This window comes from Dioscorea cayenensis, chromosome 16, assembly GCF_009730915.1.
Source record: "Dioscorea cayenensis subsp. rotundata cultivar TDr96_F1 chromosome 16, TDr96_F1_v2_PseudoChromosome.rev07_lg8_w22 25.fasta, whole genome shotgun sequence".
Lineage (NCBI taxonomy): Eukaryota > Viridiplantae > Streptophyta > Magnoliopsida > Dioscoreales > Dioscoreaceae > Dioscorea > Dioscorea cayenensis.
This window is the reverse complement of record NC_052486.1, coordinates 22,885,155-22,913,050: the sequence shown is the minus strand read 5'-3', so window position 1 is coordinate 22,913,050 and position 27,896 is coordinate 22,885,155. Positions and strand designations below refer to the sequence as shown.

Here is a 27,896-nt window from a genome sequence, read left to right as displayed (position 1 = left end):
CTGAGGGACCAGACGGTGTCTTCCGCCTTCCTAGCTCCTTCTCTCCCTGTCTTTTATTTTCATGTTGTTTCTAGTTCCTCTCCTCACTTCTGGTGAGAGATTTTATCTTGTACTCTCTGTCTCTTTTTATTCAATAAAGCTGTGGTTTATCCACATTTATTTTAAAAAAAAAGGACATTGAGAAGTTAATAATTAATAAGGTCAAGTGTGACCACCCACATACGCGGGCCGCATGCATGCAGCTTTTGTTTCTTTCTAATATTCTTGCTAGCGCAGATCTGGTTTGTCCCCGCCATGAAAGTCGTGTCATCTACAAACTTAGGTAAAATTTAATTTTATAAATATTTATATTTTGACTGTTGGATTTAAATCATTTGTCTATCTCAACAGTGCACATGGGCGAATCTAGAGGGGAAAAAATGAACTCATCTCTCCTGGTTCCAACCTATTAAAACCTGACACGTCCCCAATAATAATAGAAAAAAATATAATAACATCACATGAGACACGTGTCAGAATATGATAGGCTGGAACCAGTGTATTCAGAACCATGGGAGATGAACTCGGGAAAAAACACCCCCTTGCCCATGAATATATATATATATATATATTATTAAAAATATTAATAAGTATAATTTATATGGCCACTTTTTATCTTTATATTTCAAGATTCTAACCCTACAATATTTAAAATAAACTAAATAAAAATAATCAAATTATAATATTTAAATTAAACTAATGTTGGGATAATAATAAATAATAGCATTACCCAAAATAGATCATCAAATATTTTTGTTTTTAAATTTTTATATTTAAATATATTTTTTATTGAACTTATTAATACATAATTATAATTTTTTTAGGATATTAATATAAATAAATAATAATAATAAAACTCTAAAAAAAAATTGCAATTGCTATCTCAAAATCTCTAAAAAAAAAGTCATTGCATGAATTGTTTGGATTGATTAGTTTTTTCTCTTTGATTAATTTGTTCCAAGTATATTTTATCTATCATTATAGAGACTTATTATATTTTTTTAATTTGTTTCATATCTAATTTAATTTGTTTAATTTTTGTGTGATTTTTTGTTATGTAAATTTATTTGATATCCGTTAAATCTTTGATTATTTATTATGAAAATTATTGTGAAAATTGTTAGATATTTGTTGTGATTAATTGATTATTCGTTAGATTATTTTTAAAATAATTGTTGTATTTAATAATTGAAATTAGTTTTTAACATTTAGTTGATTTATTTGCTAATTATGTAAACATGATAGGTTTTTTTACACCTAAACCAAAATTATTAGATGAATATTTATTTTATATTCTTGAAATATTGATTATTATGCTCTCAAATCTAAATTAATCAAATTATTTAATATTTATAATTTTTTTAAAATTTGAATTCATCACCCCCTAAATTTTGTCTCTAGTTCCTCCACTAACAGTGCACATGTACAATACTCTGAAACATTGCTATGAATAATGCAAAATAGGATACATAATACTATAAACAGTTACATAGTGAAAAGTGAGATATACATTATGTTGTATATGGCTTATATACAAGGATGAATGAGCAGGTGCTGGAGTGGAGCAGAATGGAGTGACGGAGGGTAGCATAGGAGTGGAGTGGAGCAAGACAGGGTTATGTCTGTCTCTCTCTATTTCCAACTTTTCCTAGCTTGAACGTTTGTAGTTGATGAATTTCTTATATATATATTGACATGTGGACACATCCACATTGCACGAAGAGCATTAACCGAGCCATGTATAGGAGCATGAAACGAGGCTCGTGAGCAACAAGCACAAAGGGGAAAATCGTTGGTACAGAATTTAATTTCATGATGACATGAAAGGCATATTGAATGGGAGAATTATAGAGAAGAAGGTGTTGGCTTGGCTGTGAAGCTAAGAGTGAAGGTTGAGTACTCTCCAAGACAGTATTTCTTCTATCTTATTATTACTTGTTCTTTTATCTTTCAGTGGGTGATCTTTATCTTAATATTATGCTGGCTATTGAACTTTATTATCATGGTTGTATGAACCTTATTTCCATTCATAATTCTTGGTGCATAAACTTCACGGAAGCTTTATTAGAAGCTTATAATATTCTTGAGAATGGAACCTCTTAACATGAATGAGAATGTGTTATGTTACCACATAAAATTCAAAAATGTCTGCAGGGTGGACATCATGTGGCAATACAGGAGAAAGAAACAAGGGTGGAGATGAAGGAGGGAAGAAATTGGAGGGCCATGCCAAGAGAGAAGATGCTTGTTGGAAGGATTAGGTGATGGAGGATTGGCGCAAGGATAAAGGGGAAAAAGGAAAGTTGGTGAGGGCATCGAATATCAGAGAGTTGGAAGGCCCCGTCTTTGAGGAGAGGCTAGGAATTCTTCATCGAAACCCCGAGTTTGTTTTCTGTTACTTTCATTGTTGTTAAAATAATTATAGAGGTGTGAGAACTCTGATTACTATTTTATTTGCTATTATTCTTCTTCTTGATGCTTGGTTATGTTGAGTTGTTATTTGGATGGAGATTATTTCAGTGGATGTTCATACTGAAACTCATGTTCTAAAGACCTATTGGTTGTTGGCATTTGAAGTGTGATTGAAGTCTCAGTATGGTAGATCCAGACTTGTTAGGAGTGGGAGTCATAGGAGGTTTCTACGTGTATGGTGGATGTTATATTTGGGTTTAGTTTATTAATGGTTAGTAGTTGAAGCCAGGTTGCATGACATGATGTTAATGTACGACATGGATGCTGGGCTGAGTGTATGTGAATGTTATGCTATATTATATTCTGGATGAATGAAAAAGCAGGAACTATGAAGTTGGAGTATTCTTAGTGTGTTTCAACTTTGTTCTTTCTTTTTGGCGTACTGTAACATTTTGTTCTTTGATTGTTGAGCGAATTTGTGTGATTATTAGGTGTTTAATCTCCACAAATTGGTATCAGAGCTGTCATGTAAGCCCACATTGAAGGAGAAACACCCAAACAGTATGGCAGCAAACCTTTCTCAAATCGCAGCACCAACACTTCCTATCTTCAAAGGTGAAGCTTATGACAGGTGGCCTGTGAAGATGAAACATTATTTAGCTCACAAAACCTCTGGAAGGTGGTGGAAGAGGGTGTAGTGACTACTAGAAGTGAATCACAGAAAGCTAATAGTCAGAGAGATGATGCCTCTATCTGATTCAGCAAGCTATAGATAAGGGAATTTTTGATAGGATTGCCAATGTTACAACTGCTAAGACAACATGGGAAATGATTAAACACTTATACCATAGAACCTCACTGATTATCTCAGTGAGGAAGAAGTCGTTGAAACATAAATTTGAAGTTCTCCAGATGACTGATTCAGAGAATATTCAAGAATACATCACTAGGGTGGTCAGTATTGTTAATCAAATCAAGGGATTCGGTCTTCAACTTTCGGAGGAGAATGTGGTTTCAAAAGTTCTCAGAAGCTTGGCCCCAAAGTATGACATGGTGGTTGTTGCCATTGAAGAAGCCAGGAATATAACAAAGATGACTTTACAGGAGTTGACAAGCTCACTATTGGCACATGAAAACTGAGTGAATAGGAGTACTAGAAAAGTAGAAGAAAAGACCTTCTATATTAAGGGTGAACCTTCTGTTATGAGAGATTCCGAGAAGTGGGCTAGTAGAGGTAGAGGCACAGATTGCTCATGGGGTAGAGGCAGAAGCAGAGAACAAGGAAGAGGGTATAATCCCAGACACCCAGCAAGTCAAGCTATTGGTGAAGAGCAAAAGAAGTTTACTGGTTCCTCATATTCAAGCAGAGGAAAGGTGCAGTGCTACATTTGCAAAAAATATGGCATGTGAAGGCCAACTATTGGTACAGGGATAAGAACAAGGAGAAAAGTTCAGGTGCTAGTTCAAATGCTGAAAATGCCACAAATCAAGACTTTGGAAACTTTTTCATGGTGCAAGATGGATGTCAGACATCAAATGGTTATGTTTGGTTTGTGGATAGCGCTTGCTCTAATCATATGATTGGCGTGAGAGAGTGGTTTCAAAATTTAAATGAGTCCCATTGTCAGAAAATACGCTTGGGAGATGATAAGGAGTTAGAAGTTGTTGGAGTTGGAACAGTTGCACTAAATTTGGGTAATGGCCAGACTAAGTTGCTCACAAATGTTCAGTTTGTTCCAAAGTTGGCATATAATTTATTAAGTGTGGGCCAATTATTGGCTACTGGTTATGCATTAGTTTTTGAAGATGGTTATTGTGTCATCAAGGATGGCAGCACAGGTGCTCATTTAATGAAAGTTCAAAGAACCAACAACAATATGTTCCCTTTGAAGCTACTAAGTCAAGGGAATGCAATTGTTGCTAAGAAGACCAATGAAGAATTTTTGATATGGCATAGGAGATTTGGGCATTTGGGCTATCATGGTCTTCAAGCTCTCAGCAATGATAACATGGTGCATGGACTGTCAAAAATAGAAAACTTTAACCAATGTGAAGCTTGTGTTTATGGGAAACTAGCTTGTTTTCCATTTCTAGTTGGAAAAGCTTGGAGAGCTATGGAAAAATTGCAAGTCATCCATGCAAACTTGTGTGGTCCCATGCAGGAAATGTCTTTGGGGGATAGTAGGTATTTCCTACTCTTCATAGATGATTTTATGAGGATGTGTTGGTTATACTTCATTAAGTTCAAGAGTGAAGCTCTTGGCTACTTCAAGAATTTCCATGCTATGGTGGAAAGGCAAGCAGGGGTAAAACTTCAGACTCTTAGAACTGATCGAGGTGGCGAATTTATCTCCAAGGAGTTCATGGAGTACTGCAATCGACTTGGCATAAGGAGGGAGTTATTTGCACCATATTCCCCTCAGCAAAATTGGATTGCTGAGAGGAAGAACAGAACCCTTGTCGAACAAGCTAGGAGTATGCTGAAGGCTAAGCAATTGCCAACCCACTTCTGGGCAAGAGGTGTTGTTGCTGTAGCGTATCTCTCCAACATCTCTCACACATGAGCAGTGTCTCATCAGACTCCTTATGAAGCGTGGAGAGGTATTAAACCATCTGTAGGCCACTTAAAAATATTTGGATGCATGCATACTCTCTTATTCAATCTAATGCTGTACAAAAACTAGAGGATAAGGCCCAAAAATGTATCATTGTGGGCTATAGTTTGGAGTCTAAGGCTTACAGGTTATATAATCCTGCAACCAAGAAGATCATCATCAACAGAAATGTGATGTTCTTTGAAGACTGAAGCTGGCAATGGGAGGTTGATAACCAAGAAGTAACTCATAAAGTTCTCTTAGAAGGCTTTATAAGAGAACATAGTCATTCACAGTTAGGAGTTCAAGGAGGAGGCATGCAGGATAATTTAGTGATGTAGGATAATTCAGCGCCAACTTCAAATGAGACAAGCAATACTAGAAACACAAACTCTTGAAGTCTCTTCTGAGCAAGATGAAGATGGAGTAGCTCCAATAGATGGTTCTCCACCTCTTAGAGTGAGAACTCTAAGAGATATCTATGAGCAGTGTAGTTTTGCACTGAGTGCATGTGAACCAGAGTCTGTTGAAGAGGCTCAAAGACATACAGAATGGAGAGAAGCCATGCAAAGTGAATGGTAAGCCATACATAAGAACAAAACTTGGGATATGGTCAATGCACTTGAGGGAAAGAAGATTATAGGTCTCAAGTGGATTTTCAAGACAAAACTTAAGCTAAATGGAGATGTATTGAAGTATAAAGCTCGGTTGGTGGCTAAAGGGTACTCACAAGAACAAGGAGTAGATTTTGATGAGGTGTTTTTACCTATGGCATGTATGGAAACTATTAGGATGTTGTTGGCTTTAGCTACTATTCGAAGGTGGCCAGTATATCACTTGGATGTAAGATCAGCCTTCCTAAATGATGATATTCAGGAGGATATTTATTTAGAGCAACCAAAAGGGTTTAAGATAGCTGGGAGTGAGCACAAGGTATACAAGCTCAGGAAAGCATTGTATGGCTTGAAGCAAGCCCCCCGAGCTTAGTATTCCAGAATTGACAAGTATTTCATGGATCAAGGTTTTCAGAGAAATCTAGCAAAGCATACTCTATATCTGAAAACCAACACTCATGGTGAATTATTGCTTGTGGGAATTTATGTTGATGATATGTTGTGCATGGGGCCCTCCTCAGCTATGATTAAAGAATTTATATAAAAAATGAAGAAAGAATTTGATTTGAATGACCTGGGCTTGATGAACTATTTTCTAGGTGTGGAAGTGAAGCAAGATAATCTAGGCATTCATATTTCCTAAAAAAAAATACACTGAAGACTTTCTGAGGAGCTACAATATGCAGCATTGTAAAGCTACCCCAACTCCGATCAATACAATATCAAGATACAAGCAGCTGATGGTTCAAGGGAGGTAGATGCTACTGCTTATAGAAAATTGATTGGGAGTCTAATATATTTAATTAATACATGACTTGATATTTCCTACTCAGTTAGTCTGCTCTCAAGATACATGAACAATCCCATGAAAACTCATTTCAGTGTAGCTAAGAGGATTCTCAGATACTTGGCTGGCACTGTTGAATTTGGAGTGTGGTATAGAAGTGATATTGCTGCAAAATTAGAAGGTTCATCAGATAGTGATTGGGGATGCAGCTATGAAGATCGAAGAAGCACCACTAGAGTAACTTTTAACTTGGGTTCAGGAGCTATTCCATGGATGTCTAAGAAGCAAGATATTGTTGCCTTGTCATCAACCGAAGCAGAATATGTGGTTGTGTGTGCAGTTGCGTGTCAAGGAGTTGGTTTAACAGAATGTTAAAGGATTGTGGCCTTAGTCATGAGGAACCATTCATAGTGTGGTGTGACAACAAATCATGTATTGCCATTGCTAAGAACCCAGTCCACCACGGAAGGAGTAAACATATTGATATTTAGTTTCATTACATTAGAGACATGGTGTCCAAAGGAATTGCTGAATTAATGTACTGTTCTACTGAGGAACAAGTTGCCTACATTCTCACTAAGCCATTAACTGTGAAAAAACATATTCAGCTGCGTGAGAAACTTGGAGTGTATGAGCCTCAATCAAGGAGAGGAAATGTTGGCATTTGAAGTGTGATTGAAGTCTCAGCATGGTAAAACCAGACTTTGTTAGGAGTGGGAGTTATAGGAGGTTTCTAGAGAAGATACAACTTAAACTACGTGTATGGTGGATGTTATATTTGGGTTTAGTTTATTAATGGTTAGTAGTTGAAGTCAGGTTGTATGACATGATGATAATGTACGACATGGATGCTGAGCTGAGTGTATGTGAATGTTATGCTATGTTATATTCTGGATGAATGAAAAATCAGGAACTATGAAGTTGGAGTATTCTTAGTGTGTTTCAACTTTGTTCTTTCTTTTTGATGCGGGCCGTATTGAGGAGATGGCATGCGTGTTCATGCGGAAGTGGGACTCGAAGTAATAAGGGTATTTTAGTAATTCGCCGGGCGGTGGAGTTTTTTGGGTTTTTTGGGCCTAGTCTGATGGGAAACGGGCCAACGGACACAAGTCACAAGTGGGCTGCGCAAACTCGTGAGTCATGCATGATTTCGGCCAAATTCCATCGTTTAGGCCTCGAAAACCCTGATTTTGCTATTTATAGTAAAAATTGATTTCCGCTATTCCTTTGGCTAGAAATCTTTTATTTGTAAGCCGTTTATGGCGTTAGCATTTATTTTGTTAACTCTTTTATTTCTTGCCGGTATTTGAAAATTTACCATTTTTGGTATATTTTCGAATTATCTCCGTTTTAGGATTATTTTCATATCTTTGATTTTTCCTATTTAATGTAAGCCTATGGGCGAGAGTATGGGCAGGTTTTTGTAATAGTTATTCTCTTGAGTAATAAAATTTACTCTCGTTTCCAATTCCTGGCTATCTTTGATCAACAGGTTTTGAAGACTTGTATTGGGATATTCGTGCGCGAATCAACAGTTCGAGTATACCGCTGCATCACTTTTGGTGTACTGTAACACTTTGTTCTTTGATTGTTGAGTAAATTTGTGTGATTATTAAGTGTTTAATCTCCACATAGCTTTGGAACACATGTTTGCATCCAGTTCCAGAGCAAGAACAATACAGATTAGATTGTAATTGTCCACCATCAAGAAGAATGATCCTTTTCTTACTGATTACTTTAATATAGTCAAGAACCTTGCGGACAATTTGTTGGCTATAAGGCAACAATTAAGAGAAGAAGAGATTGTTTCATATATGCTAGCTGGTCTAGATTTAGATTATGATGCTTTGGTTACATCGATCAATACAAGATCTAATCACATATCATTGACTAATTTTTATGTACACATGTTGAGCTTTAAACTGTGCAAGGAGCACAATAGCAATGCTTTTCAAACACCAGTCATCTGCGAACTATGTGATGCATGGCAATCGTGGAGGCCGCAATGATCCAAGAGGGCGAGGGTGCGGCCATGGTAAACCAGCCTCAGCGAACAACTTCAACTCACCTTAGAACACAAGTCAGCCAACCTATCAAGTTTGTGGCAAAATTGCTTTTACAAATTTAATCATTCATACCAAGCTAAAGACACTCATACAACTGCAATGGTTACAACACACTCCTATGTCATTAACTCAAACAGATACACACATACTGGAGCTATCAACCACATCACCAGCGACCTTAATAAGCTATCAATTCGGGAGAAGAACTATAGGAAGGATCAAGTCCAAGTGGTGAATGGATCAGGTTTGCTTATTCTCTTCACATTGGTCACTCTCATATTTCTACTACTTCTCGATCTCTTAAAATGTCGAATATTCTGCATGTTCCCAACATTACTTGAAACTTGCTATCTATTCATCATTTTTCAACAGACAATAATGTTTTCTTTGAATTTCATCCTACCTAATTTCTTGTAAAGGATCGAGTCATGAAAAAACTTCTCTTTCAAGGCAAATATGAAGGAGGACTATCTCCTTTGGTGCCATTCAGCAATGCCTTGAACAAGAAAGCTCTCACAAGTGTTAAGGTTTCTCAAGACCTATGGCATTGTCAACTCAGCCACCCTTCTTCTACTATTGTTCATCGTGTCCTTCAACTTCCATTTTCTTTATCAAACAATGTTTGTTTTTCTCCTCTTGAGCTTGTGTTCACTAATGTATAGGGCCCTGCCTTAACTTCAGTAGGGGGAAACAAATATTATGTTAGTTTTATATATGATTTCAACAAATTCACTTGGATATATTGTCTTAAGTGTAAATATGATGTTGCTCAAGTTTCCATTTAATTTCAGAAGCATGTTAAAAGGTTGTTTAATAAGGTAATCTTATGTGTCCAATCTGACTGGGGTGGGCAATACCAAACTTTTCATAAACATTTTCAGCAAATTAGCATCAAACATAAGGTTTTATGTCCCTATCCTCATCAACAAAATGGGTCATCAGAAAGAAAACATAGACACATTGTAGAAGTAGGACTCTCACTTCTCTCTCAAGCTTAAATACCTCTGAAGTTTTGGGATGAAGCATTTCAAATTGCATGTCTTCTCATTAACCAACTTCCTAGTCGTGTTATTCAGTTTGCAACTCCTCTACAAAAGCTCTTTAATAGAAAATCTGATTATTCTTTACTTAAAACCTTTGGTTGTGCATGTTGGCCTAATTTACGGCCTTATAATTCACTCAAATTACAATTTTGATCACAACAATATGTGTTTCTTGGTTATAGCCACTTGTAGAAGGGATATAAATCAAGGTAGTCAAATCGAGATTCGAATCGTGAATCGAAATTCTAAATTTGTGAATCGAGTATCGTGAATCGAATCGAATCGTAAGATTCGGTTCAACATTTCAAAGTCATATATATATATATATATATATATAACATGATTATATAAAAAATAAAAAAATAAAAATTTTTCTAAGTCATGAATTAAATATAAACTAGTTCGGAAGACATTTTCTTAGTTTGAGATCCTGTTTTGAGCTTAGAAGACATTTTCAAGTATTAAGCAAACCTATATATATTTAAAAAAAACATTAGTTATTTCAAAAATAGTTCAGATTTAAAAATTAATAGAATAAACACAAAAAGATTAAATTATGTTAAAGATTAGTTTTTAAATTAAAAAGATTTCTTTCCATAACAAGAGTTTTAAGATAACAAATTAATTTGATATTAAAATTAAAAAAAAAACATTATCTTTTAATTAATCTTTGAATTTGTTTTTGGATAACAAATTTAAATATTAATTAAATAATCACTAATTTAAAAAATTTTTATAATAATTAAAATAGTTGATCGCATACATTATAAGAAAGAATTTAAAAGAAAAAGAGAAGAATGTCAAGAAAGATGAAGAGATGGTATAAAATGCCTTTGTTGAGGATGTTGGAATAAAACAACAAAATTTCTCCTTCCTCCTATGTTTCTTACTCTTTTTATTCTTCATTTTCCTTTGATTTTCCCCCTTTTTTTTAATTCAAAACTTGTATTAACTAGGAATCGTTAATCTTCTCGATTCATATCGATTCGAGACAGATTCAAACGATTCATTCACGATTCTAGATCAATTTCGATTCTTTTATAAGATTCGGACCGTTACGGATGAAAAACGATATGAATCGTAAGGTTCGTATCGAGAACCGTACGATTCTAACTACACTGATATAAATGTCTTTATAAACCCACTGGTCATGTATATATTTCCAGAGGTGTTTTTTTGATGAAAAAGTATTCCCTTTTACTTCAGATCATAATTCTCACCCTACTATTTCCGATCAGACTGATGTCCTTCTATCTCTTCCGTCTCTATGTCAATCACTTGAACAACCACGAACTTCCTCTTCATCTCCTACCTCAAATTCTGAGGGCGATCATGTGGATGGTAGAAACCAATCCACTCCTTTTGTCACTAATGATACTACAGATGACTATGTTGTTTTAAAACATTCACGAGGACAACATCAAGGCATGCGTACCAGACTATAGGACAATATTCAGAAGCCAAAACAGTACACTGATAGTATTGTACGCTGCTCAACAAAGAAGAGAGCATTCATTGTTGCTCTTGAACCATCCTGCCACACTGACACTTTACAGGATGAAAACTGGTGTCAAGCTATGGATGTTGAGTACGCAGCTCTTTTGAAGAATAAAACTTAGCACTTAGTTCCTTCTTACTGTGGCTTGAATGTTATTGATTCTAAATGGGTTTTCAAGCTCAAGAGAAAACCAGATGGCTCAATTGACATTTATAAAGCTCGGTTTGTCGCCAAGGGATTCAAACAGAGGTATGGCATAGATTATGAAGATACTTTTAGTCTTGTTGTTAAGCCGGCAACAATTAGGCTCATTCTTGCCTTAACAATTTCAATAATTTAGAATTTAATACAAGTAAATATCCAAAATGCCTTTCTACATGGTGTTTTGAAAAAAGACATTTACATGAAACAACCATCTGGTTTTGAAGATGTCAAGTTCCCACATTATCTCAGCAAGTTGGATAAGGCTATTTATGGGCTTAAACAAGCATCCCGAGCATGGTTTTCTAGGCTCAGCTCAAAGCTACATGAACTGGGATTTGCACCATCTATAGCAGATACCTCTTTGTTTATATACAACTGTGATGGATAGATCATCTATGTACTCATTTATGTAGATGATATAATTATTACTAGTTCGTCTCCTTAAGCCATTGATGAACTTGTTCAGCATTTGCATAAGGATTTTGCTACAAAAGACCTAGGTGGTCTTCATTACTTTCTGGGAGTTGAGGTGCTGCACAGAGCTTATGGCATTATATTGTCACAATGCAAGTATATTGGAGATGTATTAAAGCGAGTCGATATGGAAAACTGCAAGCCTATTACTACTCCTATGGCATCCACAACAAGTTGTCCAAGACAAAAGGCACAGGTGTATCTGACAAAGAAGCTACAAGATATAGAAGCACTGTTATGACATTACAATATTTGATGATGACTCAGCTTGACATTACTTACTCAGTAAAGAAGGTTTGTTAGTACTTGCATTCACCTACGAATGATCATTGGACAACAATGAAGCGCATTCTCAGATACTTGAAACATATTTGTGACTTAGGCTTATTCATCAAGAAGTCAGATTATACCCTTGTTAGTGCATTTTCAGATGCAGATTGCCGATTGGGCAGGGTGTTCTGACGATCGTATGTCCACAAGAGGATATGATGTTTATTTTGAAAGTAATTTGATCTCTTGGAGCTCTGGCAAACTAGCTATAGTATCATGTTCTAGTACTGAATCAGAATATAAAGCTTTGGCAAATGCAACGATTGAAGTGATCTAGATAAAATCATTGTTGCAAGAGCTAGGAGTATTTCAATCGAGACCATTGTCTCTGTGGTGCGACAACCTGAGAGCAACCTACCTCTCTGCTAGTCCTATTTTTCACGCACATACCAAACATATCGAAGTGGATTTCCACTTTGTACGAGAAAGGATTGCGCGTAGAATGCTTAAGATAAAGTTCATTTCTTCTTAGGATCAATAGCTAACATATTTACTAAACCACTGTCAATTCAGAGTTTTTTTAGATTTCTGTAGCAATCCCAATTTGTTTTTTATAAGTTGAGATTGAGACAAGGTGTTGAAATGACCAAGTCTTTGTAATATAGTTGTAATTCCTGGTCTTTAGGATCTAGCACATAGTGGATGGCTTACATGTTGTCACATGATTTGTAATTTCATATTAACCGTTTCCTTCTATGACAATATAAATTGCACATACCCTGCAACTTAAGGAGTGTGCAAGATTGCTCCATATTCTTCTTCTTCTACTTATTTTGTCAAAGCTGATGTCTTGCAAACAAAACTCGGCGTTCTCTCACACATTATAATAATAATAAACTAATAAATAAAATGATAACAGCTTTTCGTATATATATATATATGTACCCCTACAAAATATATAATTGCATAGGAACACTTGCAAGAACAAGATTTTCAGTTCAAACAAATTTATTATATATGTTTGCAAATATACGCATGAACAATAAAAAATAAAATAAAACAAGCAAAGACTTATGACAAACAAAGAAGAACAATTCAATCAGAAAGAAAGAAATAATAAAAAAAAAGTTTCAATCAAATTCAGACAAGAGAATGTTGTTAGGATTGAGAGTGATTCCATTGTCTTTTGCAATGAGATGCAGGGCCTGCAACCGGCTGTCCAAGCTTGGCTGTTTGGTTGACAGCAAGTCCACCATCTAATTATTTAAGCAACAAAAAAAAAAAAAATCCAAAAGGAAAAATAATTAAAAAAAAACTAGACTGAAGAAAGAGAAATATAAGATTAATGGTAGTGTTTGATTGAAGTTTTTAATTTCAATTATACTACCTGCTGATTAGCTTCAGTTGCAGTTGCAAATGAGTGTTTGAGAAACCATGACTGAAGTCGTAAGCTCAGTTTTCTTAGTTGAGGGCATTCTCCACACCTTGGTGCTGCAAAAATCAAGCTTGCCACTACTTCTCTCAACTCATTAGGACACAATCTGTATATATATACACATATAACTAGCTGAGAAGAGGTTTTAGGGTAGCTAGAATTATATATATAGTTTTAGAATTTATTAGGGTTTAACTGTTTCTAGGTTTTTGTTCCTACGCAGTATATATGAAGAAGCAACATCTGATCCCAAATAAGTAATACTTTTGGTTAATCAAAAACCTTGTTAATAAAACTTTATTTTATATGGTTCTATGTATGCATGGAAAACAATCAAAGAAGGGTTATTAAGTAGGATTGTTTAATGAAATGAAGGTACCTGTGAATTTGAATCTGAACAACTTTCTCAGATAAGAGTTGGAGACTCATTTGGACAATGAGAAGCACATCAAGCATGTTTTGCTCTTTCATCACCCTCTCAACCTGCAACCAAATATTTATTAATCATTAATATCTATATATATATAATTACATTCATCAATATATATATATATATATATATGCAAAATCTGATCGTTAGCAAATTTAAATGTTTAATTTCTGTCACCCAAAGAAGTGCTCGTCGTGTTTGAGATGTCTGAAGAAGATGAACGACATCGGCCTCAGCAATTGTTTGATGTTCTTGATGCATCTTGATCAGGTTTGCAGTCTCAGAGATGGAGGAGAGCAGCAAACCGTTCAGTTTCTTTTTGCTTATTCTTTTGCTTCCTAGCATTTGCATACTTGCATTGATGATGTTTGTAAATATATATAGTTCATGGTTTAGGTAGGCTGATGGTAAGTGTGCAGAGAGATTAGGGTTTCAGAAACTTATATATTAATATATATATATATATATATATATGTAAGTGAGGTACCTATTTGAAGACTTAATTTGCATGGTTATATATATATATATATATATATATATATATCTCGAAGGCCGGCACGTTAATTAATTAACTTAGAGATCACCATTCGGCTTTTTAATAATCCATTTGGTTTGACATACAAAACAGAGTTTAAAATATATGATTTGTTGATTGAGGAAAGAAACTTATTATACAACACACAAGTTTGAAAATTTTAATGTATTTGTCACAGTTACTTTTTCTTTTTTTTTTTTAACTCCTATTTTATCACTTAGATTGTGTTTTAAGTGTCGCAGAAAATTAAACCAAAGTTTTAAACAAATTTTATATTTTATAAATCAATTTTTTGTATTTATGTTTTGCATGTGAAAATAGGTCGCCCAATTTTTTATTTTTTTTTTATAGGCAAAATTGAATCTATATTCAACACCATAATCAAATAATCAATTCATATTTATATGCACACAAACAAAACAATAGAAACACGATTAAGGATATGAATGTGGTTTATCCACCTTTTTCCAAAATATTAAAGATTCAAATTATACGTTTAGAAATATTTATGCATATATATATATATATATATATATAATTTTCAAACAAGATTTCCAAATTAAAGAAAAAGGCTCACACACAAATAAACCAACCCTCACAACATCCTTAACATACTAAACAAACAGTTCGCAAATCACGTGCGCTCATCAATGCATACACATGCATGGCTACTCTTTCATAAAAAAGAAGCTCTCCTTTTAATCGTATGATTATTCTATATACACTTGGCAACCACATAAACTTTACAAAAAAATATTTAATACTATTAACATTCTTTAAGAGTAATCTTAAAAAAATATTATATTACTATAGATTTTATTAAATAAATATCAGAGAAAAAGCAAATAATAATAATCAAAATCATAAATCATAATAATGCAATGAACCAATTACATGCAAAAAGTAAAAAAACAAACTCCAAATAAACATATTAACCCCATAATACTGCAAATCCATGTACCATATCGAGATATACCACTTTCCAAATAAATAAATAAACGAAGAAGAAGAATGACATTGACCAATTAAACAACTCCTAAACTACATCCCTCATGATTTACTTACTAATTACCTACATACATACATATAATATAAACCATAGACACACATACAAGCAGTGGCGGACCCAGGAATTTAGTTCAGCCCGGGTTTAAATAAAAGTCAATATTCTCATATTCATCACCTTTTAATTTTCCGGCATTTTTAGCCCAACCATAACCTCTCCTCAGTCCAACCACGACCAGTGGCAAAACCAGAACTCATCGGTAAAAGGGGTTAAAGTCAACTACTATAATTGTGAGGGATGTTTTGAACAATTTTTCAAACTTTATTAAAACTTAAAAAAATTTAGTAATTTTTAAATAAGAAAAAATTTTCAATGCCACATTATTAATTTAATTTTTTCTTGATTATTAAAAAAATCATAAAGTTTAGATCATTATTTTTGTTATCTAATTTTTAAAATTTTCACAATATTTAAAAAAAAAACCTTATTTTTAATTACTAAAATTATTAAAAATTTACAATTGGAAACTCTAGGATTTGAACCATGGTGAGCTCCTATCATCCAACTCCCAAAAACCACTCAAGCACATACCCATTACATATTAGCTAAATACAAACAAAATATTATTAAACATTAATATTCATATAAAAAAAATATTATTGGACACGATTCTTCTAAAGTTTTCCGGCCGACCAGCCCGGGCTTCAGCCCGGGCTAGCCCCCATGTGGGTCCGCCCCTGCATACAAGCAACCCCTTTGCCTTCGTCCCTCCTCAAAAAGCTAGCTCTAAAAACTATGAAGCACTCACCATTGATAGGGACACAAGTGTATGTGTCAATTGTGTAATAAAGTGCTAAAAAGTGAGATGTCGGTCCACAGGTAAGAATGAGATTACTAGTACTAGCCATACTTCTAAAAATTACCCAAAACCAAATCATGATATATGTGTGTGAATAAAATTGAAAGTAAGGACAGAAAATATGGAATAAAGAGTAGAGAAATCAGGGGAAGAATTAAATGATGTCAAGTAATAGCATCCCTCTAGGGTTTGTTAAGTGTAGAACAAAAGTTGTCTAAGCATGTAATCTTAATTACCTAGCACCAATCATGTTGTCTAAAAAGTAAGATTCTTGTAATTTATTTTCGAGTTTTTATTAGATTATTGTTGTTAATTCCATATATCTTTCATCTATTTGATCTTGTGCTTTTTATTTTTCTCTCTACTTATCGATGTAGATCACACATCTATATTGTCTTAAACATTATTATATTATTAGACTTATCCATTTTAGGCTTTCATTATTATATTGTTTTTGCTATTATGTACTTTTTAATTGTTTATGGTCAACACCTTTCATTCCCATATGTTAGAGTTTTTGTTTTGTTTGTTAATGCACAGAAATTTCTTATACAAAAAATATGAAATCATAGATTTAATGAGTTTACATCACACCATCGCAGATATTCATTAACATATATTTTTTTGTTTATTTGTTTATTTGCTTATTTGCTTATTTGTGTTTTTCTAGGTCAATCGAACAAAGAAATATTATTCAATTAAAGGTACAATAGACAACATGTCTATATTGTAAATATGCAGTTATAAATAATCCTAGCTACTAAAATAATAGGAATTAGATCTCACACAATTCCAAATTGAAAAACTATAATGAATTTTTTTTTTTTGAGGAGGTAAAAATATATAATTTGAATTATTCATGAATTTCAATGACAACAATTGATATGGAAAGGAATTATACAATACCTATAATTCTAGAATAATAATTTCAAAATTTATAAAAAAAACCTACTTAAAGTGTGAACTTATTTAAGATATTGGACACACATGTGTTTAAATAGAAATAAGTAATTTTTTATTTAGTAGTAAGTGTATAATTGATAAATCATATTGTTCTATATCATTTCTTTTCATTTCCCTTCCTTAATCAAACAAGATTTACCAAATAACAATCCTTTTCTTTCTCTCCATAAAATTTGATTCAATCCTTCCTTATCTTTCCTTTCTCATACTTTTTTTTTTCCCTTCCTTTCCATTTCTTTCCTTTCTTTTTTTCCCCTTCTACTTTTAGATCCAAATACTATGTCTATATAGTCCCACATACAAGCATCCCCTTTATCTTCATCTCTCCTCAAAACGCAAAACGTTTCTTCTAAAAACCATGAAGCACTCCTCCTCCTCCACCACCATCTCAACCATTCTCCTTTCTCTTCTCCTACTCTTCCTCACCATACACCTCACCCACGTGGGTGCCATACCCAACATTCAAGGCTATCAAGCCACATGCAAATCAGCGGCGGTCGCCAACCCAGTCATCAACTATGACTTCTGCGTCTTGACCTTCCAAAGCGATCCCAAGAGCGTTGACGCCGACACCCGTGGCCTCGCCCGCATCGCCGCCCTGATCTCCTTCAACCACTACAACGATGTCACGTTCAACATCCAGGACCTTCTCGGCAAGTCACCGGATCCGGCCACCAAGTTCTGTTTGGAACAGTGCATGAGTTTGTACAAATCCATGCTTGACAGGTTGGCTGAGGCTATGGACGCCATTAATCTTAAGCATGATGAAACTGCAAAAGGGTTGTTGAAAACGGCGACAGAGGCAGCCAAGAAATGTGAGGCAGGGTTTGGCAAGGCCGGAGAGGCGTCGCCGTTGACACAAGTGAACCATGACTCCGTTGAGCTCTCCTCTATGGCTCTCACCATACTTGGTTTTGCTAATTAGAATAATTATTATATTAAGTGCCCCTTTCCTTTTTTTAGTATTTCTAATTATAAGACTGATCATGTCAAAAAATGAATGGGAGCTCTATGTTATTGTGGGGAAAACAATTATATCAACCCTGCTGAGTGCTGATCATAATTATAAAAATTGATTTAAATTGAGAGAAACAAAAAAGATGGGTTATAAATTTATTAAAAGTTGTGGTATTTTATTCACTTTATAAAAAAAACCCGGTATGATATGATATTAAGTTAATTATATATATATATATATATATATCTAAAAATTGAAACTTCAGTGTTTATAAATATATGATAACTTATTTATTTATCTAGCTCCTTGTCCTAAAACTATTAAAGAAATGACAACTTATCCTTTATAAATTAATTAATTTTGTAAATAAACAAATAAATAAAATACAATTATATATATATATATATATATTTCCTTCATATATAAGCAACCAAATTAGTCCAAAAATGACAACTCATCTTGAAGATATTACCTCACCTCGGAAGATACCAACTCATCTTGAAGATATTACATCACCTACAAAGATACCAACTCATCTATCCCAAAGTTGTTTGACCAAAAACAAGACACGCTAGAACCGTCTCTTTTGTTTCTTTCCTCATTTAGAAGTTCTTTCCTCATTTAGAATTCATATATATATACCAAAAACAAGACACGCTAGAACCGTCTCTTTTGTTTCTTTCCTCATTTAGAAGTTCTTTCCTCATTTAGAATTCATATATATATATATATATATATGACCTTCATCTCATATATAACTCTCTTTCTCTCAATAACCAAACAATTAAGCAAATTAGCAACCATGAAACCCTACTCCATGATCTCCATCACTCTCTTCTCACTCCTGCTTCTCACCCTCCCCCTCCATCTCGCCGGAGCTCTGGTGTCCGTCCGAGAAACATGCAAGGCTGCCAAAAAGGTTGTTTCCAACATCAACTACAAGTTCTGTGTATCCACTCTATGCGAAAACAGTACATTAGCATTCTTAGTAGCCAACGACACTCGGGTCTTCGCCAACATCTCCGCCACCGCCGCCACCACCCACGCCCACAACGTCATCATCAGCATCCAAGACCTTCTCAGAACGTCACCGGACCCAGTCACCAAGTCCGTCTTAATGCACTGCAATGGCTCATACAATTATGTGGCATCATCATGGGATAAGGCAGTAATAGCCATTAATAAAAAGAATGATGATGTTGCTAAGATTTCATTGAGTGAAGGGATGACTAGTGTTATCTCTTGTGAGACTCAGTGTGGGAATGCCGGAAAGCTTTCGCCGTTGATTGAGATGAATATTGTCTCCGCTAAGCTTGTCACCTTGACTTATGCCATCCTTGAAGTTGCTGAAAAGAACAAATATTAATGTTATCTAGTGGTTTTTAATTTGAAAGTTTAATGATCTGTTAGTTATATGTTCTTTAAATAAAATGGTTTGATATATTAAATTAAGGAGTCTTCCTAATCCTATCCATCGATATACAGTTTTTTTAAAATAAATAACAATTTTAAAAAAATAATTTACTGGACTTGGTTCCGTGGTAATTATCACAGAACCAAAACATGGCTCATTCTTATTAGTCATGAATTTATAAATTTTATTATTTATTTATTATATAATAAAGAAATAAATTAGTAATTACCTTAAAATATTACTACTATTTATTCTAAAAATTACTAAATTGAGAGAATTTAACGGATGAGAATGAAACACATTTTAGTTTTGTCGTAATTACCATCGAACCACGTTTGTGAGATCGATCATTTTTCATATTTTTTTGAGGAGTGGGTTAGCTAAAGAGATGATAGTGGGCGAGGGAGGAAAGAAAAAAAATTGGTGCAAATGATTTTGGACTTGCAGGGCAGTTTAAAATAATTAAACAAATAAGTTTAAAAAAAATAAATTTTAAAAATAGATTTTGTGGTAAAACAAAAGCTAAACAGGCCCAAGTAACAAAGGCTAATTAGTTGGTCATCAAAACAGTCCATAATCTTTTGACAGTAGATGAACTGGGGCTCATCTAGGTGGTAAAATAAAACATCATAAATAATATATAATGTATAAAATAGCACTTTCGCAAGAATACAAATAAACCTTAATTTTATTTTTTTTTAAATGCATGCATTCTTTTGGAGCACGGTACCTCCAGAAGATTTTTTTTCTTTAAAAAAAAAAACATAAAAAAAGATTTAAGAAAAAGAGGAGAATGCTTATCTGGATTTTGACCAAAACATGGAGCACTTGCCTTGGCCTCCAAGCTAGGTTTCCACTGCGCACAATTAGAGGAGAACTTGGTGTTACTTCCCACCCTCTCCCATGCATGTTACTTCCATTTATGGCCAATTTAGCTTATCACCATATTTAGCAAGTTTATATTTGACTATAAATAAAAGAAACTCCAATAAATAGATAAAGAGAAAGAAGGAGAACATCAAAGTACCTCCCCATTCCCAGTTTCCCACCCAAACCACCTTAATTAATTCAAAAGTCATGTGTCAAGTCTTTGTTGCTTCTAATCATTTGGCTTTTGAAACTTACAACTCTATCTCTCTCTTTCTCTCTGTTTGTTTCTCATTTGAGACATGGACAGTAGTGTAGACAACCAAGAACCATGCATTGATGCCATTTGAACCAACAAAAGATTGTACTCTAGGCATTTGCTCCATTTTCTACCCTCACTGATTCTACAATATAATCTTCCCACAACCTTCTTCCTTCTTTTCCACTAAACCTCGTTACCGACCGTTTCCCATTGTCATCTTGTGTTGGCCATGAAGGTAATATCGACGAAGACTAACCGGTCAGTGCCTTGTCTGTCTGGGAGATGCAAAATGTGGTTGAATTCTCCATCAATTGGTCTTGATGAAGCGTTGATCATTAAGATTATCGTGTGTAAATACAAGAGAGGTGACGGGCTGATTGACTGTACTGATTGTTGGGTTAGCATGCCTCAGTGAGTTTAGAGAAGATGAGAGTCTCCGGCTTTTACCCAAGTGTAACCATGCTTTTCATCTTCATTGCATTGATACATGGCCCAAGTCTCGTTCCAATTTTCTGCTTTGCTGAGCTAGCATTATTTCGGTGAATCCAACTAATGCCACCTCTTCTCACAAGATTATATTGATGTAGTTAAAGAAGATGAAACTGTTCAAGTGATTTGGAGATGATCATTTTCTGTGGATTCATCATCATCATCATCATCATCATCATCATCATCATCATCATTATAATAATAATAATAATAATAATAATAATAATAATAATAATAAAATAAATAAATAAATAATAAAAAGTATAAAATGCATACCTTCAGACTGAGAAAGTAGAGGACCATGATATGAAATCCAAAGAAGTGATATTGAAAAGGATGATGGTGAGAATAAGAGCTTGAAGACTACTGGCAAGAAGTTTGAGAAGTTGCCAGGGTATTCTTGGCGATAAGATGAGCAAATATATTTGTTAGTGATATATTCTGTTAGAATAACCTCAATGTTGGCCAATGTCAGAGTCTGATGATTAGTGTATGGTGCCGGAGACGCCAATTGCAAGTAGTCACAGGTAGCATGAGATCTTATTATGTACAGAGGGTAAGTTAAGAACTCAGAAAATGGTGTAAGATCGGCTTGATTTTTGTTCTTGTCTTCTTGTAACTCTTGTTCTTGTTGCATAATTTTTCTTTTTTGAGCTTTTGGAGATTGAGAAGAGGGGGTGTGAGAGAAAAGGGAAAAAGCTTTCTGAGCTACAATAAAGTGAGTGGTGGTAACTTAGTTTCTATTCCCATATCTATAGCTAGATCGTGTCAAAAAGACTGCAGATGGCCATATGATATGATAACATGCCTTTTATTTTATTTATTTAATTATACACGAGAAAAGGTAGAAAACAAGAAAGACTAACAGAAATAGTGATAATAACAAGGTCACTTAAGATGATCATGAGTTCAATTCCACTGACTGCGTTCTTCAGTTTCAATGAGGGTGAAGACCGGTGGCAATTTAATATCTTAGGAAAATAAAAAAACTAGAGTGTTTTGAGGTACAATATTGAGGTTAGCCAGGGAAAAATGGGAAGAGGAGGTGCATGGTGGCGGCGGTCTCTTGGTAATTGGTTTTTCCAAAGTAGACATCCTGTCAAAAAGACTTTAGCTTGCTATATTATGCGATAGCAAGCACTTTATTAAATTTATTTATAATTTATTCGAAAAAATTTATTTATAATATAAAGGGAAAGGGAAGAGATCAGGAAACGTAGGGTGGCAAGGAAAAGGGAAGAAAAGAAAGATGGGGACAAATAGAGACGAGTGGACCGAGTGGTAGTGTTAAAGCATTGGGTTGGCACATGGGGATGTTATATTATGATCATAATTTTGATTATTATTATTATTATTTATTCAATGGAGTTATGTTTTGGTTTGGAGAATATGGGAGACATGAAGGGTACGGATGTGTGGGGGAAAGCGGAGTACTAGCTGATCAGTGTCAGAGATATCAATAGTAGGGGAAATTTTGAAAAAGGTAGATAAACTATTAAACCGCTAGTAGATGGAATTTATCATATATATATATATATATATATGCCCCCCAAGCAGCACTGCTCATGAGATAGCAAAAGAAGCCAGAGGCAAACGAAGTAGCTAGGAGAGAGCTAGTGAGATGGAGCAGCGGCAACAGTTGGTGGAGATGGACTTATCAAGTGGTATGAATATGAAGGAGTGCCATTTATGCTCAGCCACTCAAACTCCTCGCTGGAGGAGGGGTCCCAAAGGTCCTAGGGTAAATATATATATATATCATCTCCTTCATCATGTGTTCTCTTCTTCATTCTTAGCAAACTTCTATATATCTTTACGTCATGCAATGCAAACTTCATGTACCTCTCTTGTCCTCCACTGAAACGTACACTAGCCACTCGGTTATCTGCCCATTACACTTCATTAGCCACTCTTGTTCCATATATATATATATAGCCAATGCCACTCACTGGTCATTATTAGCATTTGGGGTTATATCTCGTCTTTCACTTGTTTCAAATAGTTCGTTGAAGCTGGCTCTTCATTGTTTCATTAGTTTCTAGTTATATATTAACATTGCTTTCCATGCATGTTCTTTGATGTTTACCCAGACTCTCTGCAATGCATGTGGCCTTCGCTACCTCAATGACCAGAAGAAGATCAACACCACAAGCCTCACTCTCGGATCAACTCCAAATCCGGAACAACATGCTTGACAGTGCATGTAATTAAATTCTTGATCATGTGTGGAACACTTTATCTTTTTTTTTTTTTAGTTATTTTACCGCCCAAAGTCTCCCTATCTTTAAGGTAATCTTTTTCTAATCAAATTTTCACTGTTTTAAGATTTCAAATAATCAACAACTTATGTGGTGACTTGCTATTATCAAATAAACATCCGAGAGAAAAACAAAAAACCTAGAAACATATTGTAATGAACCAACACAAGCAAAAGTTAAGCAAAACTGGAACTAAAACATTGCTTTACATGCAGGGTTTTGAAGGCCGCTTTGACTGCAAGCTTTTGTTTCCTGTACTAGCTCTAATTGTTGCAGTATCAACTACTATGCATCTCCTTTAGCACAATAAATAAATAAATAAAATGTAGAAGAAGATGAACAACAACAAAGAAATTAACATTTCTCTAAAACCACTCCTTTCTCTTCTCCTCCTCTTCCTCACCGTCCATCTCGCCGGCCATTAATGGCAGACGCTAGGGAAGGACTGAACGTCGCCGGCGTTGTCACAGAGGAACAAACAATGACTCCGTTTAGCTTTCCTCCATGCCTACATTGTCCGTCAAAAAGTATCTTTAAATGATAAATGGAAGGATTTTTTTCTCCTTTTTTATTTTATAATTTTCATTATTGAATCTCTACTCTTATTTTTCCTTTTAATGCTTTTTTTTTTTTGAAAAACTTTTAATGCTTTACTTTAAAATTTATTCTCTATTTTTAAGCTTTATAAATTAATTGTTACATTAAAATATTATTAATTTAATATCAAAGTGAAAAATGAAGTTCGTTAAGTGGGGGCTTGCAATCTATAATTTTGCCGACACGCCAGAAAAGTGCATGGGAAGAAGCGCTAACTGCTTCCCACCAGAAACCTGTATGCCAACAAATGCTCCTTTCAACTCAATATTTTTATATAAATTTTTATCATAATTTATTATTAAAATTTTTAAAAATAAAATAAAATTCAACTTAAAAACTAGTCAAGCTCTTTGGGGGCCATAAAGTACAAACGAGATACACGTTGGTGAGTCACCACCGAGTGAAAAAATAAAAAACAATGCACAATTAAAGATAGGACATAACGTGCCACGTGTCATGGTTTCTCACGCTGACATGTGTTCCCATGTTGCATGCACAGCCAATTCTTCTAAAAATCATTTAAATACTTTATTTTAAAAATAAATAATAAAAGATATTATATATTTTTTTAAAATATGGATATCACATTATTCTGAAATCCTCAAATAAATGATAATTTATTTTGTATTTTTAAAACTACAATACTTTGTGCTTCTAAAAATAAACTTATTGAGAAGCTTTATTTTATTAGAAATAATAATCACTATTGAATTTTCATTGATATATATATACAATATCACATCATCCTGAAATCTTCTAATGGGTGACAACTTATTGTTATTGTTTTTTCAAGAAGTATAATACCATGTCATTCAAAACTTATATATATAAAAAACTTTATTTTTACAAATAAATAATAATTATTGTTATATTTCTTCATTGAGATACACAATATCACACAACTGAAGCACGTGGATGGATAACAACTCATTATTTTTTTTATTTTTTTATTTTTTTTAAAACAATACTATATTTTTTTTAAAAACAAAAACCCTTTCCCTTTTCTGTGTTTTGTACTGTTTTTTTTAAATAAAATTGTTATTTATCCATATTTATTAAAAAAACTATTTTGAAATTTTTATTTTTTCGTTGAGATAGATACCAATTTTTTAGTGCCAAAATCACAGGGCACAAGATAGCTTTTTCTTCCCAAAGTTATCAAAGAAATGATAACTAGCTCATCCTTCATAAGTTTTTATTTTGCAAATAAATAATTATCATTGTTTGTTCTTTGTTATTTTATATGTATGATACCACAAAATTCCAAAATTGCAACTCACTGGCAATTTGTTTATAAATAAATAATAGCCCTTGGAGTATTCCTGAGAGATATAAAATCATATATTATTCCGAAATCTTTGGACTCATGACAACCCATGAGTCATTAACTCATCTACAAACTTTATTTGCCAAAGGTTGTCTTTATTCTAACTCCTAAGCAACTCACCTATGGAAATCCTATGAAACTTTATTCCACAAAGTTGTCTGACAGAACAACAACTCACCTATTAAACTCCTATATTTGTATAAAGTTGTTTGACCAAGCAACAACTTAACTAAAGAACTCCCATGAAACTCTATTTCACAAACTTGTCTAACTAAGCGACAGCTCACCTATAGAACTCCTATATATATCTATATATCTATGTAACTCCCAAACCAAACAAGCAATTCGCAACCATGAAATTAAATCCTACGCTAGTTCATCTCCATCAGTAGTCTCTTCTAACTCCTCACTCTCTCCCCCTCAATTAATCTCGCCGACCCCTCCCACAACGTCACCACCAACACCGCAATGACTCATATTATCACGTGACATCGAAGTTGTAATAATAGATATGGTGATGGGACATCGAGGAAGGAGAGGAAGAATAGTAGAGAATGGAGCAGCAGCTTGGGATTTTTCTATAAAAGTAACAAATGCCTCCACGTAGGGGTTGTTAAATGATATGTAGATACAGCGGTATGTACATTAGTTATATCACATAGGTGATTAGAGCTAGTACCTGATATACAACTCCAAAGAGGACAAAAATGATTACTTTAAAAAAAATAAAGAAATTTTCTTACGAGTTTTTGTTCCTCATTAATTTTGATTAATTACATGTGTAATTCTTAAAATTTATCTTTTTTTTAGTGTGTATATATACATGCGCAAGTGTCCCTATACAGTAAAACCTCTATAAAATAATACTCTAACTACAACGAAGAATTATTATTTTATAAAATTTATTTATTTATTTATTTATAAATAATTTACAAAGTTATAAAAAAAATTATTTAATTTAGAATAATTTTTTAATAATTTATGCAATCTTTAAAAAAATAAAGAAAACATGGAAGCCACAATTACATCGAGTTTATATATATATATATATATGCACATAAAGATAATCTATATATGAAAAGATTATTTAAAAGGTAATGAATACATAAAGATAATCTACATATGAAAAGATTATTTAAAAGGTAATGAATACATGTGTTTTATCAAATAACAGTGGACTATAAATATATTACTAGAGAAAATTTTATTTTGAATATTTAAGTAAAAGAAAACATTATACAGTATGAAACTTTGGGTGTCACGCCCCGAACCCAGTTTTATGGACCCGGACGCGACAAACGGTCAGACACCTCATGAGGCCGAAACCAAGTAGGGCATACAAGGCTCAAATTCTTATCCAAAAACGAACAAAAAAATCAAACTCGAGTGGATTGCAAAAAAACAATATAAACTTATTCAAATAAAAATCTAGGCCCACAACAATCGGGACTTGGTATAAGCTAAATAAAAGCAGCGATGGCCCAACGATCCCTGCTAAGCTATCTGCCACCGACCTCTACTCCTGATCTGAAAAAATATCAACAAAATTTATGAGCTTGATGTACCATGAAGCACCCACTAAAAATATTGGGATCATTTACACAAAAATCATAATTTATCAAAAATGAGAAAAAATCGGAAACCGAATTATTTCAAGTAAACAAAGATGTCAAAAGCGAGCATATAGGGTCCCCCAAAACAACTATTGCCAAAACAAAATCACAAAATTCATATATTTACCCTCGGTGACCCGAGACAAAATTTATCAAAAGTCATATTTTTACCCTCGATGACCCCTGAGCCAAAATTATCGAGGTCGTTATTCTTCACCGACGGAAAGCGGTGGGAAACTATAGTTTCTAGAACAAAAATACGTGTCGACACGTGGGCTGTTTAACCCCCAGATGATGGGGTTATCTGCATAGTTAATCGGGGACTAGTTTCTATGTCAAAAATCAAGCATATTCACAAAACAATAAACTAACAAAATTCGCATTGGGCATAATACGAATAATTTGCCAAACAAAATTTTTATCAGTCGTATGATCCCATTTTATCATAACAAAATAAACCAGTTACTTGAATTCAAACATGAACAGATAACTTAAAGAAAAAAGATTAATAATAATTAATCAGAAATTAACTAAAACATATCTGAAATTCATAATTGGAATAATACATATTTAGATAAACTATTTAAATTTTTTACAAATAAAATAATCCGAATTAAAATAAATATTTAAACCTTTCCGATAATTGTAATCCAAAATAAAATATCATTAACTCAAAATTTCAAATAATTTAAAGTAATTCCAAAAATAATAATAAATAAATAATTCAAAATATATATGTCAAAATAATCAGTAATTTTCTTTAAAAATTCCAAAAGTTCACAAAACTTGAATTTTCAAGTATATACATATAATAGGGTTTATATGTGGGATACTTACCTGATTAACGCCAAAAAAAAAAAATACTCCCAAACCTTACACCTT

At 33.7% G+C, this 27,896-nt stretch overlaps 3 protein-coding genes and 1 non-coding gene across 4 annotated transcripts; 3 read left to right on the top strand and 1 right to left on the bottom strand.

Moving 5' to 3' along the window:
* Positions 1 to 8,230: 8,230 nt before the first annotated feature.
* Positions 8,231 to 8,369, top strand: LOC120279874. Its single transcript, XR_005542174.1, has one exon. It is a non-coding gene; the product is annotated as a small nucleolar RNA Z247 (small nucleolar RNA).
* Positions 8,370 to 13,131: 4,762 nt separating this feature from the next.
* LOC120278669 lies at positions 13,132 to 14,217 on the bottom strand. Its single transcript, XM_039285399.1, has 4 exons — positions 14,044 to 14,217; positions 13,816 to 13,919; positions 13,389 to 13,542; positions 13,132 to 13,257 (listed from the first exon to the last, which is right to left on the bottom strand). The coding sequence occupies exons 1-4, from the start codon at positions 14,215 to 14,217 to the stop codon at positions 13,132 to 13,134; spliced, it is 558 nt and encodes a 185-aa protein (XP_039141333.1).
* A 3,370-nt stretch (positions 14,218 to 17,587) lies between these two features.
* LOC120278668 (putative invertase inhibitor) lies at positions 17,588 to 18,154 on the top strand. The gene has a single exon (XM_039285397.1). It carries the CDS (start codon positions 17,588 to 17,590, stop codon positions 18,152 to 18,154), a length of 567 nt encoding a protein of 188 aa, XP_039141331.1.
* Positions 18,155 to 18,989: 835 nt separating this feature from the next.
* On the top strand, positions 18,990 to 19,553 carry LOC120278667 (putative invertase inhibitor). Its single transcript, XM_039285396.1, has one exon. It carries the CDS (start codon positions 18,990 to 18,992, stop codon positions 19,551 to 19,553), a length of 564 nt encoding a protein of 187 aa, XP_039141330.1.
* Positions 19,554 to 27,896: the final 8,343 nt, after the last annotated feature.